This window comes from Cottoperca gobio, chromosome 17 (genome assembly GCF_900634415.1).
Source record: "Cottoperca gobio chromosome 17, fCotGob3.1, whole genome shotgun sequence".
NCBI classification, from domain to species: domain Eukaryota; kingdom Metazoa; phylum Chordata; class Actinopteri; order Perciformes; family Bovichtidae; genus Cottoperca; species Cottoperca gobio.
In genome coordinates, this window is record NC_041371.1 from 19,852,945 (window position 1) to 19,874,060 (window position 21,116).

At 42.4% G+C, this 21,116-nt stretch overlaps 3 protein-coding genes across 9 annotated transcripts in view; 1 reads left to right on the forward strand and 2 right to left on the reverse strand.

The window, feature by feature from the left end:
* Positions 1 to 79: 79 nt before the first annotated feature.
* On the forward strand, positions 80 to 5,547 carry c8a (complement component 8, alpha polypeptide). The gene is made up of 11 exons (XM_029453978.1): positions 80 to 189; positions 308 to 416; positions 1,273 to 1,420; positions 1,531 to 1,678; positions 2,163 to 2,352; positions 2,446 to 2,628; positions 3,316 to 3,556; positions 3,642 to 3,773; positions 3,902 to 4,059; positions 4,243 to 4,468; positions 5,396 to 5,547. The coding sequence occupies exons 1-11, from the start codon at positions 80 to 82 to the stop codon at positions 5,545 to 5,547; spliced, it is 1,797 nt and encodes a 598-aa protein (XP_029309838.1).
* Positions 5,548 to 7,929: 2,382 nt separating this feature from the next.
* Positions 7,930 to 14,755, reverse strand: c8b (complement component 8, beta polypeptide). Its single transcript, XM_029452855.1, has 11 exons — positions 14,620 to 14,755; positions 12,491 to 12,638; positions 12,124 to 12,265; positions 11,896 to 12,028; positions 11,094 to 11,291; positions 10,680 to 10,920; positions 10,139 to 10,267; positions 9,871 to 10,034; positions 8,871 to 9,024; positions 8,197 to 8,268; positions 7,930 to 8,084 (listed from the first exon to the last, which is right to left on the reverse strand). The coding sequence occupies exons 1-11, from the start codon at positions 14,701 to 14,703 to the stop codon at positions 7,930 to 7,932; spliced, it is 1,620 nt and encodes a 539-aa protein (XP_029308715.1). The 5' UTR covers positions 14,704 to 14,755.
* A 2,433-nt stretch (positions 14,756 to 17,188) lies between these two features.
* The window catches only part of dab1b (DAB adaptor protein 1b), a 103,999-nt gene continuing 100,071 nt past the window's right edge, over positions 17,189 to 21,116 (reverse strand). For all 7 annotated transcript variants that reach the window (XM_029452853.1, XM_029452854.1, XM_029452852.1 and 4 more), the window contains 3 exons: positions 20,019 to 20,146; positions 19,159 to 19,265; positions 17,189 to 18,814 (listed from right to left, as the gene is read on the reverse strand). In XM_029452853.1, the coding sequence (XP_029308713.1) occupies positions 19,188 to 19,265; positions 20,019 to 20,146 (206 nt within the window). In that variant the 3' untranslated portion in view covers positions 17,189 to 18,814; positions 19,159 to 19,187. The remainder of the gene's footprint in view (positions 18,815 to 19,158; positions 19,266 to 20,018; positions 20,147 to 21,116) is intronic.

Here is a 21,116-nt window from a genome sequence, read left to right on the forward strand (position 1 = left end):
TGGTCAAGACTGCAGTGATAGAAGTCACAACACAACGGCTGTTTTGTGATGTGACATTTTAATCTTAATGTTTTTCAGTATGGAGACATTTATTAATTTACTCTTGACTTCATGCACGTTGCATCTCGTTGTCAATTTTTGCCCAGTTGTGAATGCATCCAGGAGGCCATGGACAACTGCTGATAAAAGGTGCTGTATTCCTCACTTCAATATCTCTTACATTCACTTGATAACAGTGATTTAATATATGGTTATATGGTTATTACAAAAGGAACTGAGATAATAATGCTGTTTTTAGCGGGGTTAGTTGGGCTGGGACGAGGAGGGCCAGAGCTGTAAACACACCGATACCCATCAACTGTAAGCTTGGGAGCTGGTCATCTTGGACTCCTTGTAACTCCTGCACAGACAAAATGGTAATGTTCTTTTCTCAATATGTTGCATGAATTAGTCATTTTAAGATATTGAATGAAAATTATGATTACAACGTATGGTGCCTTGTGTAATATCTGGCAATAGTAAAGCTAGAACTCTCTCTAGAGACACTGGAGTTGAGACAATTTTCTGTCTGGTAGCTCAGATCAATAATATATGGAAGAGATAATCAATAGGTCCAAAGGGAACAGTGCCTATCCTTAATCAGCACTTCTACTCCAATAAGGTCAATAAAAGATGGCCTTGGTTTTACAATGTTCCTTACGTTTTAAGCTCCAAGAACCACTTGTAGACACTTTATTAGAGCTGCAATGATTAGTTGCTCCACAGAAAATAATTGCCAACTAATTTGATAATTGTTAAAGTAATTTTTCATGCAAGAAAATGTCAGAAAATGCTGTTTTCAGCCTCTCAGATATGAAGATTTAATGATTTTCTCTGTTTTATATCACATTAAAGTGAATATCTTTGGGTTTCAAACTGACAAAATAAAAAATTTAAAGACATCACCTTGGACTTTGAGAAAATGGGATGGACATTTCCCCTATTTGCTAACATTTTCTAGACCAAACGATTAATCTTGAAAATAGTCAGCGGATTAATCGATAATGAAAAATACCATTAGTTGCAGCCCTACTCTACATATCAAATGCTATATATAGCTACTTATATGGAATTTAGAAATGCATATTTATTGAATTGATATGATTTTAAATGCACCACTCTGAACATAACAATATATGTAACTATTAATCTATACTCCAACAATAGTAAAGTAAAAAGAAATGGATATACTTAGTGATTTTAAGTGCTGACTCATTTGGAACTCTCTCTTAGATCCGTTTCAGATACATAGAGAAGCCCTCACAGTTTGGTGGCACAGAGTGCCTTGAGACACTGTGGGAGAAGCTGGCATGTCCAACAGTTACAACCCAGTGTCTGGTGACAGATTACTGTGGAGAGAGCTTCACCTGCAAAGAAACAGGCAAGTCCCATCAACTCCTGCTCACACAACACATTCTGTTTAAGCTGAAGGTGCTCTGCCTCTTGGTGTGTGCAAGCAGTACAAGTACATCTGTCTCTCTGTCCATCCAGGGCGCTGCATTAGCCAGTCCCTTCGCTGTAATGGGGAGTCAGACTGTGAGGATTTTTCTGACGAAGATGGCTGTGAAGACTTCAGCCGGCGAGATGACAAGTGTTCCACCATACTACCGATCCCTGGTGCTGAACGTGGCACTCAGGGGTAAATACTGCTTACCTATCATGTTCTAAAGTGTATATCACTTGAAAGGAAGTTTTTGGAAGCAATGCAAATTAATTACCAGGACATCACATAAAAATATTACTATTCTTTGCCTATAACATTGCTTTGAAACATCGGAAATATATATAAATAAGACTATTATTTATATAAATGTTTGTCATTTGATCTTCAATCTCGGAGATCTCAATTTCCTTCTCTTTGGTGGCACCTATGGCGATAAGCGGTAAATGCAGGTGTGCATTTGGATCTCACTTTCCAGCAATCGCCACTTGAGATTTATTCGGCATGAATGTCACCACAAACACCCAGTTCGTAAAACTGCAAATGCAAAGGCTTTCATCAGTGGGCCATAGGCTCAATCACCTTTGTGTTACCTTATTCGGCAGTAGATAGTGACTTAACAGACATTTATTTAAATCTCTGAGATTATTATCTCATTTGAATTATTCTACTTTGCCTATAGCTACAACGTCTTGACTGGAGGCTTTGTGGATCATGTACTTGACCCAAAATACTTTGGAGGAAAGTGTGAATATGTCTATAATGGTGAATGGAGGAAATTCATCTATGACGCATTCTGTGAGAACCTGCACTACAATGAAGATGAGAAGAATTACAGGAAACCTTACAACTACCATACCTACCGTTTTGTGGTATTGTAATGTTGTGACTTTTTTTCTATGAGTAATTTAATAAATGGGCTGTTTGAACTAAGACGTTTTTACATGAAGTTTAACCGATTGCAGGCTCAAGCTACATCAGAAGGCTCTCAGGAATACTATGAAGATATGGTAAGCCTGCTGAAAGCAAGGAAAACTATGGATTCTTCTAATAGCGGCGTCTCAGTTGGGATCTATTATGTGGAAGTGGGACTGACCGCAAGTGTCGAATCTGAGTTTCTCAAGAACATAACGCAACATAAAAGCCAGGTATGATCTTTTGACCGAAAGATGACCCAACATGTTTTACATGATAACAAGTGCAATTAAATGTGTTGTTTATTTTAAATATATCATTATTATTTTTGGGAATGTTGTGTATTAGCTTTCTTGCCGGGAGTCAGACAAGAAGATTGATACCTCTGATGCCTGTCCAGTACTGCATATAGGAAGCTACTCACAGCAGCCAGTTAGCTTAGCTTAGCATAACGAGTGTAAACAGAGGGAACCAGCTAGCCTGGCTCTGTCCAAAGTTAACACAAATTTGGAGGGGATTTTGTTACATTTGAACAGAGCCATGGCTAGCTGTTTACCCTTGTTTTCAGTCTTTATGCTAAGCTAATCTAACAGTTTGCTAGCTTAGCCTAATATTTAACACTTAAATATGAGAGTTTTATCAATCTCTCATCTAACTCCCAGCAAGAAAGCAAATATGTGTATCACACATATCATACAATAATTGCACTTTGGGCTGCAATTCTTGTATGAAAGGTGCTATACAAATAAAGTTTATTATTATTATTATCACCCACAATTCACACAACTCCTTTAATTAATGTTGAGTGTTATTTTGGCTGTATAAATAAGTTACAGTTGTATAAAAGAAATGTCAGTATAATAACAATTTTATACTAAAAAAACACTCTAATCTATAAAAACTTTCCTTTTGATCCTCAGGACCTAGGGTTTGTCAGGCTTTGGACGAAAGTGCAAACAGCCCACTTCAAAATGAGAAGTAATAAGTTGATGCTTCATGAAGATTTCTACGTCTCACTCATGGAGCTCCCAGAGCAGTATGACTTTGGGATGTACTCCCGCTTCTTCAGCACATTTGGCACCCACTATGTCACAGAGGGAGCTATGGGAGGAACCCTCGAATATGTTGTAGTCGTCAACAAAACGTCTATGGCAGAATCAAGTACTGTGGGCTTTTCAGTTTTTTAATCAATGTTATCTAATATGAAATGTAATGTAAAGTAACTTTTGTTTAATTCCTCTCACAGACATTGAGGGTAAACAAGCTGGGAGATGCTTTGGTGCCTCTATTGGTTTAAGCTATCCTCTCAGCAGCTATGATTCAGTACAACTCAAAGTGGGTGGGAATTCATGCACTAAAAAAGGATCATATAGTAAAGGTGAGGCATTGAAATGATATTGAGTTTATTTGTAACTATTGATATTCAACTGACACCTGATATGAAGGATTGTTGCAGTAATGTGTAATCAGAGTTTGTGATTATGTTTTCTCTCCTTTGAAATGTAGGCAAGGACTCCAATTCAGCTATGATTGAGGACATTGTTACTCTAGTGAAGGGGGGAGTCACATACAGCAGCAGTGGCCTGTTGGCTATCAGGAACCCTGACACCTACAGGAACTGGGGAGCGTCCCTTAAATACAACCCAACACTCATCGAATATGAGGTGACTTACTGGAAGAAGATTTGACATAACACACTCCTAAACAGAATATAAAGAAAACAAGTTATACTAAAATTCTCTATTTATGATCTTACACTGCTTTTGTGCGTTTGCGGTGTGGTCATCTACTTTTTTATTAACTGTTGTCCCCTTCCTGTCCCTGTCCGTTCGCCCTCATGACCATAGACCATGCCAATTTATGAGCTAGTGCGCCTCAGCACAGCCGCTGACCATGTAGGTGCGAGACTGGCCAACTTGGAGAGGGGCTGGGATGAGTATCTGCAGCAGTTTGACTCGTGTCGCTGCGCCCCCTGCAGGCACAACGGCATCCCTGTCCTCACGGGTACCTCCTGTAACTGCATCTGTAAGTCAGGCTACCATGGAACGGCCTGTGAAGAGACTCTGAGGGGAGGTGAGAACTTTGTCATAAGTAAAAACAGTGGAGATAAACACATTAGAACTATTTGCTTAAATGTAGCTCTTTCCTCCTGTGTACAGTCTTCATGCTAAGCTAAGCTAAACATCTCCTGTTGCTAGCTTCATATATTCATACATACTAATTTATATACAGTATATATATATATTCTTTTTTAAAGATACATTTTGGAATTTGTGCCTTCATTTGAAAGATGGCAGTGTAGAGACAGACAAAGAGAGGGATAGAAAGAGACGGGTATGACCTACGAGGCTGCAAACTGAAGCCAACACGAGATGCCAAAACCTGCAGTTCCGCGAATGGCCACTTGAGACTGGCTTCAAAAACGAGAGTCCCATAGACCCCCATGTTAAAACGTTTACAGCCGGGTACAAGAGAAACAGTTTTGGTCTCTAAAGATAATTACCCTATTCATGACAACTGTACGGGGTGTGAATTTTTATATAACGTAGACCTACCCGCCTAAATTATATTAAGGCTTAATGTAATGCATAATTAAGGGTGTGAACGCTCTGAGTGACAGATGGATGCCCTCACAGGTCGCTATAGCCGTTTTGTCTGCTCTGCTGCGTCATCCGTGCCTCAGCTCCACCAACAATCCACTTCTTTGCCTATTATTTGTATTCGCTGGGAGTTTACACATGTTCACACAAACACTCTTGACCTCCAAATTTCAGCCTCCTAAGGCGAAAACTGTGGCAGCCAAAGGTTGGGGAAATTTGTGTGGATCGATCGAGCTTTTGGTCGCAGTTAAAGAAGAAAAAAATGAATTGGCCGAGAGAAATTACAGGGACATTTCTCCATTTCCAAGGATGTGACAGAGTAATGCATACATAGCCTGTTTCTAAATCTATATCCTTTTTTCAAACTCAGCCTAAAACCCTCTTAATATTTCTTGGACAGATACCAAGACAGATGGGTCATGGTCATGCTGGGGGCCCTGGTCATCCTGTGCATCAGGGAGGAAGACTCGGACAAGAACCTGTGATAACCCTGTACCTGATGGGGGCGGAACAACCTGCCTGGGCTCCCCCTCTCAGACTCAACGCTGTTAAAGTCAGGTTCCAGTTTTAAAATGCTGTTGAGAGCAAAGTAAGCTTTATATAAGTTTATAAATATGAATAAAATATGAGCTTTATGAGTAAAAAATGCTCTTCCACTATACCTTTCTGTCTGAGTTTTGAACAAGGTCAAGGTAGCAATAAATGTGTGACGTGCAGACTTTACTATGTGTGTGTTCTTTTTTCCTCTGAACTTTTTTGAAGCTCAAGAGTGAACCTGTCAACTTTAGATGCTTTGTATGATATTCTTAAAGGGCCTACGAAATGATATTTCGTCAGTGTTATTGGGCTTGGTATATGATAGAGGTTGCATATCTATTGTGAAATGTGCCATATATATATTTTTAATATTGATGTATTCGTAATAAATCACGATCATAACAGCATAAAAATGACTTCCGCTAACAACAATCGATCGCTGCGCCGAGAGCATCCACTTCGGCAATGTTCGGGCGATGACGTCACAAGTAGAATACAGCCGCCGCCAGTGTTCGTCTGCGTTACAGTCGCCGCCAGTGTTCGTCTGCGTTACAGCCGCCGCCAGTGTTCGTCTGCGTTACAGCCGCCGCCAGTTTTCGTCTGCGTTAGCGTTACAGCCGCCACCAGTGTTCGTCTTCGTTACAGCCGCCGCCAGTGTTCATCTGCGTTGAAGCGTCCAGCAAAGACTGCTGTCAATTATTACAAGAAAGAATGGACAACAATCGATCGCCAAGGATAATTGTGAAGCGATGTGTTGTATGGGGATGTGGGGCCGTCTCCAAATCTAGCTTTCTGTAGCCAAAAGAGGGTAAAATGTTGCGTTTATGGACAAGACAAGTGCGCCGATGAAACCGACGATTTGTGGGCAGCACTTAGAGAGATCGTGTTTCGAACAAACTATGCTCGCCAAGGAAATGAGATTCAAAAAGAATTTAAAACTGAACGCAGATGCTGTGCCTACAATACTGTCGAGACCCAGCCAGCACAAGCCAGCACAAGCCAGCACAAGCCAGCACAAGCCAGCACAAGCCAGCACAAGCCAGCACAAGCCAGCACAAGCCAGCACAAGCCAGCACAAGCCAGCACGCCGACTCAAACACGTCCACCGGTGCAGAGTCCTCCACCAAAGAGACGACGAAATGCATTCGCCAAAAGGGAGAGAGCGAAGGTAAGCCGTGCTACCTGTTTAATTTATTAAACATAAAGAAACATAAAGCCATCATCGGTCTAGGCCTACTGTATGTAACGAGTTTACCCCAGGCCCTAGCCAATATCTGTGTGTTATTGTTTGTAGTATTAATAACTTTAGCTAATTACACGTCATTAGCTTAATTAAGTATAGATTCAATGTTTATAACAGGCTTCCCCATTTTATTATGTAGTTTGAGTAAAACCACGTGTCAGGTCAGCTGGACTGCAAGTTCCAATCCAAGTTGGTTGTTCCAAAGGTCAGCATCATAATATATATATATATATATATACATACACACATACATACATATATATTATATATAATGCTTGATTATAAAACATCTTTTTTGCAGAGTATGTTACTGAACTGTTGATCGAGACTCAATGCTTTGTGCCAAGACAATGTTGATGAGGAACCTTTCGAAGTCCCAGATCCACTGCTGTTGCGCTGTATAGAAGCAGATTCAATCACTGAACTGACATTGTGTTTTGTTATTGACGCACAGGATCTTCGCCAAATCCAGGATCACCATCATCCGCATGTCCGCTCCCGTCTGTGTCTCCATCTTGAACACTGTCTCGCGCTGCTCTGTTCCACGTTAAACTCGCCCGCATGAGCTAAATCAACGACACCGGCATCCTCTTCAATAAACTCTTCTTGAAGGGTCCGACATCGCAACGTCTGCCGTGCTGCCGTGCTGTCTGTGTATTCAACTGGTGGACTGTGTTCTACTTGTGACGTCAGAACACGGCGTTGGGTGTTTCCGGTAGCGGCGATGTAAACGTCGGTGGTCAACATACTAAATCATCATTTATTAAATACTGCAATCATTGTCATAAATAACACATCATTTTACAACACAAATAGCATTTACTATCATCAGTAGAAATTCATGTTTATCATTTGGTAGGCCCTTTAAGTGCTTTGAATGTTAAGGTTACATTTAAATAGAAGCTGAATCCAGGTCAGTCCTTCAGGCACATCTAGTGAAATTCTACAATGCTACAGCTACATAGAGGAGATATTGTTTAACACTGTTAAATTGGAGATATCCCATTCAAGTCAAGTCCTTTTTCAGTCAAATATGATTCACTATGTCACACTATAAGTCAAAAGACAAAGACACCGCAGACCAAACTTGAATTTTCAAGGAGGGTTTTTATAAAATCTTTATGTCGAGGTTGACATCAGATCTTGAGCAGATTTTATAAGCATTCAGTAGACTCTCGCTGCAGTCCTCTGCACACCAGGCCTCCATCGCCGGGGGCTGGGTTGTTACACTGGCGACTCCTCGTCATTGTTCTTCCACTGCAGGATGACCACGCACCCCAGCAGCTCCAGCTGCCGTCAATAGCTATATCTGTGAGAAGAGGCCTCATTATATCTCATATCAATATGTCAGGCTTTAGCGCAAAGAAAGAAAAAAAGAAAGTTGTATGCAGTGTTTTGCATTTTGGATCTTGAGATCTAACCTTTACGCCTATGAGTGATCTCACAGCCCGGTCCAGAGTAGCCAACAGGACACACGCAGTCACACCTGGTGCCTGTTGAGGGAGATGAACATAGTTCCTTCCTTCTGATCATTGGCAGTTATATCATAACCACCACTGTAAACATCGTCAGAGTCACTTTGTGCACTATTATTTTGTGTTTGGGAACAAAAACTCTAAAAATGCAGAGATGCTCTTCTTGGTCATCCGTTGAGGGTGATAAAGATCACGTAATGTTCCTTTCAGTAGAACTAAACCTTAAAGCAATACTTCCAAAATGACTGAAATCATATTGCATTTATCTGACCTTCTATGTTTTGCTTTCACTCAAGGTTTGTGCCAAAGCTTAAAGGAATACTTCACTCACAAAGGTACCATTTGTATATCAATTGCTCAGCCTGCGTTAACTTGAAATCTTGAATAAAACTTTGTTTTTCTCGCATGCCTCCAAAGTAAAAGACTTCTCTCTGGGGTTTATTGTTCCTTCACCGTGGAGGCATTTGATAAAAAGTAACACAGGGTGAGTAATTAATATACAAATGATCATTTTATGATTCATTTCTTTAAGCTTTGGCACAAACTGTGTGAAAACAAAACATTGTTTAAGAAAGACTAGGTAGATCATAAACAAGAAAAAATAATATCCTCTGAGGTACCTTTCAAAACGGCCACTCCGTTGTTGTGGCAGGGAGCACATCGACATGAACTGGCCTCTGCCAGGTACTCTGACAGCGCTCTTTTCAGGTTTCTTTTCAGGGTGGCATCATGGGAGAAGTCTCTGGCGGTCAACAGCGCATACAGCGGGCGTGTCTAATAAGAAACACATGTCATTATTAAATCATCTTTAAATTATTCAAATTAAATTCTCTTTTTTTTTGATAGAGCCAACTGGAAAAAGCCCACACGTGACAGAGCAAGGCAACTTCTTTGTATTTGGCACGGTTGCTATTTGAAATCTTTTGCTATTTGTTCGCCAACTATTGATCAGCCTTAGCTGTACTTTGCCTCTTTGTAACCCTGCCAATCCTGGTTCCTTTGTGATCCACTGTTTCCCCAGTGGACACAAGACGAAAGGGCTCTGAGCTAAAGGCTAACGTTTGCTTAGCTTGTTTCTCTCCAGACGTCCGATGACTAAAATCTTTCATCCGGTTAAAATAAACATTCAAGCCCAAGGGGATATGTCGACACAATATATTCGACCAAAGGAAACAGACCTTGAATAAAATGGCAGATTTCTCTAGGTTTGACAGAGGTTTAACTTGTATAACATGGGTATTGTCATTTTCATAATTTATGCGTGTGATAGATGTACCGGTAATGGTATTGCATGGAAAATGAATGTATTGTCTATTGTGTGTGTATCTGCCCAGGGACTGCAGATGGAAAATAGCTTATAGCTAAATCTGCCATAAATAATTTCTTCTCTTTTGGAGATTAATGTTTTTTTTTATGCATGGTGCTTATTTAATGAAGACTAATAATAGTATTACACATTTAATGTCCCAAGAGATTGTGGGACACAGGAAACGCATAGATAAGAGAATATTACATTTGGATTATAGCATGTATTGTAATGTAATATGAATAAAAACAGAAATAGAGGTCAGAAAAAGGTTAAGAAAAATATAAAATTTAGTAAAAGACAGAGAAACTCACTGTTGTGCGAATGAAGTCAGGGTTAAAACGCACGCCTTCACCCCAGAGACCCATCAGCTGTGGGGTGGGAAGCTTTTTAGACACCAAAGCAGTGATGGATTTACTACTTCCACCTCTTACAACAGCAACAAAGTCCTCCACCATGCTGCCATGCACTGTTTCCTCTGGGGGGGAGACAGAAAGACTTCAGAGTTTTAGCATCAGTTAATTTATCTTGTGTAGAACAGAACTTATTCTGTAGGGCATTTAGTAAAACGTTGAACCTCACCTCCCATCTCATTCAGCAGGCCATTACAGGACCCACCCTGAAACCCAGCAGACACATAAACACCATATATGTTGGCCCCAACCTTCATGCCTGACTGCGTACAACGTTTGTAGTCTTCCAAAGAATAATCTGGAAGAACAAAGGGAGTCAGGGAGTGGTTATAGTATATTCTCATGCAGCTAGATCACAGTGAAATGTTCATCGTAGTTCTTCTAGATTTGCTGGCAGCCTTTAAAAAAATGATCATGCTGTTCTAAGTGATGAGAAACATGTGTTGGGATAACTGGATTAGCACTAAACTGGTTTTACAACCGGAAGTGTTTTGTACAAGTTATCCACCTGTGCTCCTTTAACTAGTGGGGTGCCTCAGGGGTCATCTTATATTCATTATATATGCTCCCCACAAGGCACTTGGTCCGTCATTTTGGTTGTGTGTTTTATCATCATGCTATGCTGATGACACACAACTCTACTTATCGGTTAGGCCCGATGACAGACTGAGGCCCCCATGACTCGTTAGGCAGTTGCTAATATTTATTACCTGTCCTCTCGAGCTTCTCCTTGTTCAGGATGATAGTGTACTCATAGTCTCCTCCTAGGGCGGCCTCTGTGATGTAGTGGGTGCCGTAGTCCCTGTAGATTTGTCTGTATTCCCCATAAATATAGGTCTGTGGCAAAGAGCGCAGGCGCTGCAGGAACTCAGGGTGAAGCATTAAATCATCTGACTTCAGCATGTACTGGGCCAACTCCAGTTCTGCTTTGGCCCTCACAAAGCTGTTAGTCTGAGGGGAGAACCAGCAGGAGGAAGGTGATGGATACTTCATTGATTTAAGATTGGAGTTGGAATTTGCAGATATTTTAGACGATTTGTGGGTTTGTATAAATTGTAACTCTGTGCAGTTTGTTTTGGAGAAATCAGTAGGTTGCACACATGTCAGGAACAAAGACATCTCACCTTGCCAGATGCCCGTCGAATCTTCTGTTCAGACTTGGTGTATTTGGCATTATTGTAGTTAAAGCCAAATTCAACCACGCCTGGAATGGCAAAGCCAAAGGAAACAGTGGTTTTGCTCGTGCGCTCCTTTATGATGTGGTCCATGTAGTTAGAGTATGAGTCAAAAGACTGCATCGTAAAATCATACGAGCCTTTTGTCTGTAAATACATGGGAAGCAACATTTCCATTACAGTGTGTAATAAGCAGGAGCATATTACTTGAATAAATAATTTACTGTCAACTATGTTTAGAAACATGGGATAACAGATCAAATGATGCACAGCAGCGTATGAGGGCCATTTTAGGTAAAATAAATTCAAATAAAATACGGAACCTGAGGAAGGAATAATATTCAGAGACAAAACTCAGAAAAGTCAACCAATTAAAGTCTTACAAAAAGTTTTTTGTTGTTGTCAAGGAACCACGTGGCTTCACTTTGCAAGGTTGGATCAACCTCATCACATCACAGACGCCGCTGCTTGCCACTATGTCTGCAGTAGGTGACCTTATCAAATTATACTTTGCTATTGGATTTAGCAATGAGGTAATACTCATGATTTTAGCCCAGAATCACCACATTATGAAAAGCATCATAACTGATCTATAAAGTAATTATAACGTTTTTATTAACCATTAATAAAGACATTAGTTAGAACGTATTGACTGCTTATAAACGCTGATATCTTAGAAAGTGGTTCCAAAAAAGACTATAATCTCCTCCAACTCAACACTCTCGTATTTGTGATTAGCAGCCAGTTTCACCTGCTGAGTGTACTGCTGCAAGTTGTACGGCTTCCTGAATCTGACATCCTGGATGTAGTCTGGCAAGCAGCTGCCAGCGTAGTATCTGTTATCAAGCACCACTCCCTCCAGGTTACTGTTCAAGATGTTGATCCTGAAAGATGAGTAACAGCAGCAGATTGATTTGAGAAGAGCAACATGTTTATGTATCTGAGACTCACACTTCAGATCAATGGGAATGTGACTAACCCTTTGGCGAGATTTTCGATTCCCCAATATTCTTCGGCCTCCTGCCTGCAGGGCTTGGGAACCTTCTTACAGCCGGCTTCATCTGACATGTCCCCACAATCATCCTCCCCACTACACTGCAGAGTTCTGGGAATACAGCGCCCTGAAAAATGGAATTTAGCAATAGTTCATTTCCAAAAACAGGTTCAAATTAATAGTTTGAAATTTTGTAAATATGCTTATTTGCTTTGAGAAGATGAGAAGATCGATCAGTGCGCTACATATGAAACTACAGCAAGCATCCGATTAGCTTTTTTTTTTAGCATAAAGACGGAAGGCAGTGGGGAATAATTGAGTGTAGAGTATATGTGATGGGTGTAGGAGATACCTGTTTGGTTGCAGAGGAATCCCTCACACAAAGGAACATTGTCACAGGTGTAGCGGGCTGGTACGATACAGGCCTCCTCCTCCCTGCCATGATAATTGCACGGCTGTCCTCCAAACTGAGACGGCTGGTCCAGTTTGGCATAGCGATACTGGATGGATGAGGGAGACAAACACATAAACGGTCAGGGAAACCCAGAGGAAGGCTCCCAACTACCCAATAAAGGTGGTGGAAGAGCTTGGAAACTGCTCCAGGGAACAATAACAGCCGAAATCTCATTAGAGGGTTGTTTTCACTTTGTCATGTCAAGGTTATTAATCCCCCTTATTGTAAAGTGGATGAGATAGAGTACTGAAGTACATCCGCTGAGACCTTTACTTTGCAGTAAAACAGCCCACAGGGGTCAAAACGCCTCCGACTGCAGAATTATCTCTCAATACTAGCACAATAGGAATGATGTATTCACCCACGTCTGAGCTGACTGTATCCAAGTCTTGTCTCATTCATGATAAAGGTGCATTACAATTGGACAGATCTACTTATCTGGCCAGTAGGGAAGAGATACATTGGACATTAATTTAGTTTACTGCAGTCCATACAATCGTTACTTTCTTTTGTACATTTAATTTATTTGGTTCATTTAAAGTAAACGATTTTTATTTAAAGGAAAGAGTTAGAGGAGTAGATTGTTAACACTCTGTGGTAGTGGGGTGTGGATAGGGCGCTGGCTGCTGGGGAGAGACAGGGGTGTCCCAGCTGGAGGCCAGACAGCTGAACGGAATCAGGTAATCAGTCACATAATAAATGCATGGTGATGGCCTGGTTCTGGTCTCTTGCAGTAGGCTGGGTTCCAGAGGAGACGGAGACGCTTCTTCAGCCACGACGCAGCGCAGTCTGGAGAGCAGCGGACAGCAGAGCGACGGACAGGAGAGCGACCTGTCAGCTGTGCCTGTAATATAAGCTTACCTGTGTGAGAATAAAGCTGTGTGTGTGACACTACACCTCCTCTCTGTCATCCTTGTAACGGACTGTGGACAAGAGTCTCCACAACTGGCGCCTGAACAGGGACATGACGGAGGAGGGAGCTGCGCAGAGCCCGCTAGGGCTGATCCTCCAGCGTCTGGTGGCCATACACGAGGGCACCGCTGGCCTTCAGCAACAGCAGAGCCAGACGCTGGTAGACCTGGCGGCGTACCAGAAGGCTGACCGAGACCTCCTGCAGGGAATGCGCCGGCCATCGGCAGCTCTGGAGGGTGAGTTGGGAGGCAGGCCAGCCCAGCTCCCTCGGGTCGCAGTGCAGAAGATAACTGCGGATAACGACCCGGAGGCCTTCCTGGACATTTTCGTGGGCACGGCAGAGGCGTGCGGTTGGCCGCAGGAGGAGTGGGGGCCATCCCCACCCAGCCCAAAGCCTGTCCTCGGCCTCCAGACACGGCTACGACCAGCTCCGGAGGGCGATCCTGGACCGGCTGGGCAGCACACCAGAGGGCCATCGCCGCCGGCTCTGAGGGGCGCTGGCTCCAGCTGGGAGTCAACTCCGCCGAGGACATCGTCGGGCCGGTGGCCCTGGAGCAATGCATCGCCGGACTCCCACTCTCCTCGGCAAACTGGGTCCAGTGTCACCGTCCGGCCAGCCTCGAAGCCGCCGTCAGACTCGCAAAGGACCTCTCCCTGCCCCGGCGGAGCCTGGGGGCCGAAGCCCGGGCCACAGCTCCGGAACCGTTCCAACCTTGAGGAGGTTCCGGTCTGCCGCGGGGGCCGCTGGCCCCGGCACTACGCCATCTTCCGTGGGTCCCGCCTACAACTGGGGCAGCTGGACCCCAGCCACTCCCTAACCCCCAGGGGATGCGTTAGGGAAATGTGAGTTGTGTGCGGTGTTCAATGGGGAGATGGAGGTGGCGGACGCCGGACGCCGGTGAGGGGAGTGCGGGGCCGGAGGAGGCAAAGCAACATCCACGCTGCCCCTTACTGTTTCTTGATCAGGGCCTCTTGCCATCGAATACTCCAGGAAGTTACTTAACCCCATAAACTAGTGTGGCACATTTCCCCCCTCACTTTTGGTTTTGTATGGATAAAACAAACCAGATATAACACGTTAATAAACTGCTGTCGCGGTGCTGGCAGACTGTTACCTTTGGACAGAGCAAGGCTGCGAGCTGTTTCCCCCCGTTTCTAGTCTCTAAGCTAAGTGAGCCAGCTGCTGGCTGTAGCCTCATTTCTACCCTACTGAAATGAGTGGTACAACGTTTCAATCAATTAAATGCCTGTAATTATGGCCTATATATTTTATAAGAAGGTGCTGACGGAAGATGATATCATTAACATGCGATCAATGGTGAATTCTGGTGTCTGGCTGACTCAGAGGTTTACCACATTGTGGGGGGAACAATGAACCCTTAACTCTTTTGTAAAAAAATAAACCTAGCATTAGTTCAGGTAGAGCACCGAGGTTGCCTTTTCATTATATTATTAATATATATTATTAGCTGATCGGCTTACACTGACTCAGTCATGCTTTATAATCACGGACTCTTTCACAGCTGTGAGGCCATCCATGACAGCAACATCCAATCATATCCATGCAGGTGTTGCTGCATGGTATCTTTGGTATTGGTAATTGAACTAAGATTAAATGTTTGTTTGTTTTTAGGTGCGGAGCTAAACCCTTTTTGGCAAATCCGACTGCACATCAGCACCAAATATCAGCTGCGATTCTTGATGACAGATTATCAGGCAAACATTGTGATTGGCCAACGAACACATACCATGCAGCTGTAATGCCCCCCGGGGCCCACTGCCACCTGTCTGGTATCATCACACTTACTCTTTTCTTCTGACAGGTGTCACAGCGTGACCACGAGCTCCACTCTGATAAAACACAGTCCACCGGATGAACTAGCACCTGATCGTCCACTGACCGAGCTTCACGAACACCAGACTCTTCATTGCTTGCTGTTGTGACTGCAACTTCACTGTGACATGCAGATCAAATCATAACAAATTTACATTAGTTTTTACTACCTTGTAAGCAAAAGTGTTTCAGTTTCTCCAAAAGCATGTTGCTGATTGGCTACTGACAGAAAACAGATCTTAGTCGGAGAAAAGAGTCTGTTTCACGGAAGTTTAGTGGCAGGGTTAAGAAAAAAAAAGATTCTTTTTCTTTTGCATTTCGCGGATAAAGTTTTAACTTTAGAGAAACTATTAGCTACTCAAACTTCTCAAGATTTGGACTTTATAATTGAAATGCAAAACATCCCCTTATACCTGGCCCTATTACCAGCATGTCTTGGAAAGCAAGACGGTTGCATTAGTTAACTTCAATGGAAATTAATTATCCAGAAAATTAGAAAAGAAATGTAGGCAATCTATTACTAAACAGACAAATAAAACTCCCACCTTAGCAGCGCCAAGCCCGAAGAAACCAGGAGTAGACAGATCTGAAAAGTGAGTGCACTCATCCGTATCACCACAGGAAGCATGGTTGTGTGTTTTGACTGACTGGGATCGAGGAGACGCCGCTGCTCAGCTCTCTATGTAAACACACACTGATCAATACATGAGCTCAGTGCTGCCATTAGACTCTGAATACACACTGAATACACACTGAATACACAATACTGCAGGCCTCTGAGTGCCGTTAGGTCTGTTGTCTGGTGTCAATGTGAGTTAAACACAGGTATCACACAGGCATCAGGATTAGGATGAAGCAGGTTAGGCAAATTTAATAGGCAATCCAGGAGCTAAGGATGTCTTTTCAGTTAGTAGTATACACTTTATTATGTATAATCTGGAGGTTTGTGATGAATCTGAAATGTCCAGAAAACTTTCTTTGGTATAATAATATATGACAGGGTTGGAAAATGAAGGCTATGCAATAAAGTTAATTCCTGTTCCAGAGTTCAAAACATTTGAGTCATGTTTGTGTGCTTCTGACCTTTAAACTTTCCCCACTTTCATTGATTTTGGATTTTACAGAATGACGCAATCCATTGACTCAACTATAATTTACTCAGTGATAAGCAACATACAGTGACACTAAAACTAACTTATTCTTATGAATAACACATCCTCGTAAGGATAGCGAGTGGAGAGTAACAAAGTGAAATTACTAAAGTACTTATACTACCACTACCTGTATTTGACAGCTCCTTAAGTTACTTACACATTAACATATGATAAGCATTTTTAAAGATGAAACAAATGGTCCCCAACCTTTTTGGCGTGTGACCCTTAACAAAAAGCAGATGTGAGTTTTCAGAAGTTCCATTAAACGTAATTTCCCCTTTAAAAATCTCAGATGATTTCATTCAAAGAGGTCAAATGTCCAAATATTCCACAACAAAAACAAATGACTACAAATATGTGCAAAAACCACCTTTGTTTCCATTATATTTTGCAGCGCATTCATCATCTAACGACCCCTCACGCTGATCTTGTGGCCCTTTGGAGGGGGCCCGACCCCTAGGTTGGGAACCACTGAAATGAACTTCCTAACTGTATTAAAAGCAGTTGAATCTAGCTCCACTGTGACCATGCGCTGCGTGTACACTGATGCATCAGAGTGTCTAGTAGAATAAATACTTTTACTTTTGTTACTTGAAATGCATTTTACTTTTAACACTTTTTTCAGAAAAAAGGTACATCATCAGAAAAAGACGGCATTTCAAAGAAAGAAAAGGAAACCGGGCAGAAGAGTGGGAATCACATGATATTTTATTTGTGACTGAACAGTGGCATGGGTACAGTGTAAGGGGAAGTCATAGACGTACAAAAGTCCTTTTTTTCTCTTTTTCAAGACAATTCTTAATTCCATAAATAAAATTTACAAAATATTTTGGACTATTTCTCATTTTTCTTACACGAGCAGGGGGAACAGTTACCGTTTGTTATTGTAAGTCTAGCAGTTAATAGTGATCTCTATTGTTCATATTATATAAAGTTGCCTTTCTTTTGGAGCATTTTGATTGGGTGGAGCAGACCTACAATATGCCGCAGTGCTTTGTTACAACAATGACCTGTTTACTGTATACAAGAAGAACAGTGACTGGACAACAAAAATAAACCTGATAAGGCATAGAAATGCACTCTACCGTTTCTGAGCTTGTGGTTATTGAGCCAGTATGGGTTTATTCTGCTTATTTATTCAAGAAACCAAACAGAGATATGACTCAAAGAGGCAAATTGTAAACAATGCGACCTCAGCTGGAAATGTAGAAGATCTAGAAAACAAAGAGACGCAGGAAAATCTGCCTCCTATTTACTAAAAAAACAACCTGTAACCTTTAGCAGGATTTGTTTGTTGACCCCTTCATTTCTTCCCAGACAGGTACAGCAGACTTTATCTTTGAATGACCATGTAACACAGATTCACAGTTCATATCTCACCGACCGAACAGATCCAACCGAGACATATTTCAGAACTTAAAAACAAAAGAGAATGGCTGCAAAAGCGAAACAAACATCCAGACGTAAAAAAAAATGGAGGTGCTGGTAGGGCATTGCTTGAGAGAAACACAGGTAGTTGGCATCAAAGAGGCTATCTTATGGCACAGAGGCTCAGGTATGGGGAGATTCTTATTTACAAAATAGATAGTTTGGCAAATTTTGATTTCGACATTGATACCTCCAAGTCATTCCGATACCTCTGGTGACACCGGCGTCATCAACTAAGAATTCACAGCTTATAAAATAAGAAAAAGATTTTTTTTGTTATACGTTTCAGGTCTGGAGGGAAGCTGCAGAGAACAGTTTTGCTCACAGCTGAGTCCGCTGAATCCACATCAAGTCTGTTCATGCAAATGGACGAATCGGTGGAGCAACACTATGAGAACATTTGGCAAATCCATCTGCTGTGTTACAGTCTTTGCTGGTGGCGGCTGACAAACCCAAGGTCGACCACATACAGTAGGATGCTGCCCCTCTAGAAAGGTTCCTCAAAAAATAATTTGCATCATCAGTGTCACCATGGCCGTTTAAACGCATCCTCACAGGTATAAACTCATTAATCCGTGACAGGAAGGTGCAATCGCCTCCTGCTGTATGTTTCGCTCATAGATCAAAGGTCACTTCCTGGTTGAAAGGTTATTTGATTGGACGATAAAGCCAAAGTCTGGTTGTCATGCTGAGGAGTACAGAACAGTATGTGGCCTCTGGAGGAAAGCACATCCAAGGATCGCCAGCTTATTACAGAACCGCCAAAAATATCCTTTAAAGGTTGAACAAACAGTGTAATCCAGCTGTGAGAGATGCTGCCGCTCACAGTCACTCATACCCTCTCTTCTTCTCTTTCTCTTGAGCTTCTGTCTTGGCCTTGAGAGCTTCCATCCCCTGAAAGAAAAGACAAACCGATTGACGGAAACCTGAAAATGTATTTGTGCAGGTACAAATCTGACCACCGGGTGGCAACGTTGTGCTTTATCTTTGGTTTGGTGCTGCAGAGAGGCATAATGACAGAAACATTCGACCAAGGCTCTTTTACAACTGGCAGCAAAGCACTCATCACCGAAGAAAAAGGAGACACATGGAAATATGAAGCTAATAAAGAACACAGGGTTATTAAAAACATGAGAGAGGGGTTGTTGGACATTGGAGATGAAAAGAGCAGCGGAGAAAATACATGAAATGACACAATGTGAAGGTAGCTGATTAGGAGAGGGGCGTGAAATACCCACTCAGTGTCTGTTGTTCTCTAGCCGTCTTCCTATGGACAGGTCTGATCCTGCGGAGGATCAGGAGCTTCAGTGGGCACCGGAGAGATCGACCTTGCAATAACGGAGCCCTAAGAGAGAGAGCGAGAGAGAGAGCGAGAGAGAGAGAGAGAGAGACAGAGAGAGAGACAGAGAGAGAGAGAGAGAGAGAGAGAGAGAGAGAGAGAGAGAGAGAGAGAGAGAGAGAGAGAGAGAGAGAGAGACAGAGAGAGAGACAGAGAGACAGACAGACAGACAGACAGACAGAGACAGAGAGGGAGAGCGAGAGAGAGAGAGACAGAGACAGAGAGACAGAGAGACAGACAGACAGACAGACAGACAGAGACAGAGAGAGATAGGGCGAGAGAGAGAGACAGAGAGAGAGAGAGACAGACAGACAGACAGAGACAGAGAGACAGAGAGGGAGGGCGAGAGAGAGAGACAGAGAGAGAGAGAGGGAGGGAGAGAAAATTAAAATGTTGCAGGGGACATGCTTTGATGTGCGTCTTCTTTCTCCCACATTTCCCAGAAAAATCAGCCAAACCTTTAGGATGATGACTATAATTACTTTGAGACACAATTTTACCTTGTTATATATGATCTAATGAAGACACTTAAATCATCTTTGGCCTTTCCTTTTTAATTGACTTGACATTTTTCTGTAAAATCAATCCCATTTGGCCGTATTAATCACGTGACATTGTGCTGAGCGTGATTACATGCGATGTACTTGAGAACAGATGATCCGTATGACAATAATAGATTATAGTATTGTGCCAGTCACTTGTTAAACCTAATCTATGAATCTTATTGACTGGGGTGTGAGCCAGGGGGGCGGGGCTCACTGATTGTTCCTCCTTGGCGTTGCTGCTGTTGCCCTCTGGGTCTATAGGAGAGTGATCTGTGGGGGGGTCACTGGCCTGTGATGCGGGGCAGTCTGAAGACGAGCTCTGCTGAGGGGCTGGAGTGGATGCTGCGAGGAGAGGAAGTCAGAAATGTTCAGTAAATACAGTAAGAGGACATGTCAACTTTGTTTTGTACCACTTTCCAAAATGTTTAATGCTAATCTGAATATATTTTAGCATCAAGCTACACACTGAGCAGTGGCTTCAAATCCACATCATGACCTTTATTGCATTGCCCCCTTGACTTTTTTTCTATTTAACTCTGACATTCTGTATTCGGCACACTTTCAAATAAAGCACAACATTATAAACATGCACGTCCCTTCAAACCTGTCTGATCTCCTTAAACCTAACATTGCACCCCACGCTCTCACAATACAGGGCTCCTGTCTGTTCCCACAGTTTAAAAGAAGTCAGCAGGCTGCAGGGTCTTTTTCCTTTCGTGCCCCCTTCCTCTGCAACAACCTCAATGCCGACATCAGACAGTGGCCTTTAAATCCAAACTTAAAACTCGCCTTAACTTTCAGTTAGGTTCAGTATTACTTCAGGCCTTGAACATGCTACCATTATCAGTCTCAATTCATCTATTAAGCCTAGTACTTATAGTCCATGTTTGTCCCTCTCTGAAAATGATTGCATCTCTTTAACCCTCATTAAGACTCAGCCTTTCCTCTGTGAATGATGTGCTTGAGCTTTGCCTCTTGTGTGTTTGTGTATTCTGTCCTCGTTTCATGATGGAGAGGAGGTCGTGTAGTTTAGGCCTGTTTGGCACCTGAAGTTGCTCCCAGAAGCATATCCTTCATACAAGTTAACAATCTTTATTTTTTTTCATCCTGATTGTCGATAGTACGGAAGTCCTGAGAGGGAAGTTGGAGAAAAAAAACCTGTTGATCCATATTCTAAGTCTTTGATCAATTGTTTTCTCTTCTGTGTTTATGACTTTAAAACAGCTGAAAGCTTCAGGAGGTGAATTGCTTGTTGTTGTAATGTTCATTTTGGCCACAAGAGGCTGAAGTGCACCACTAGCCAACATTCTAA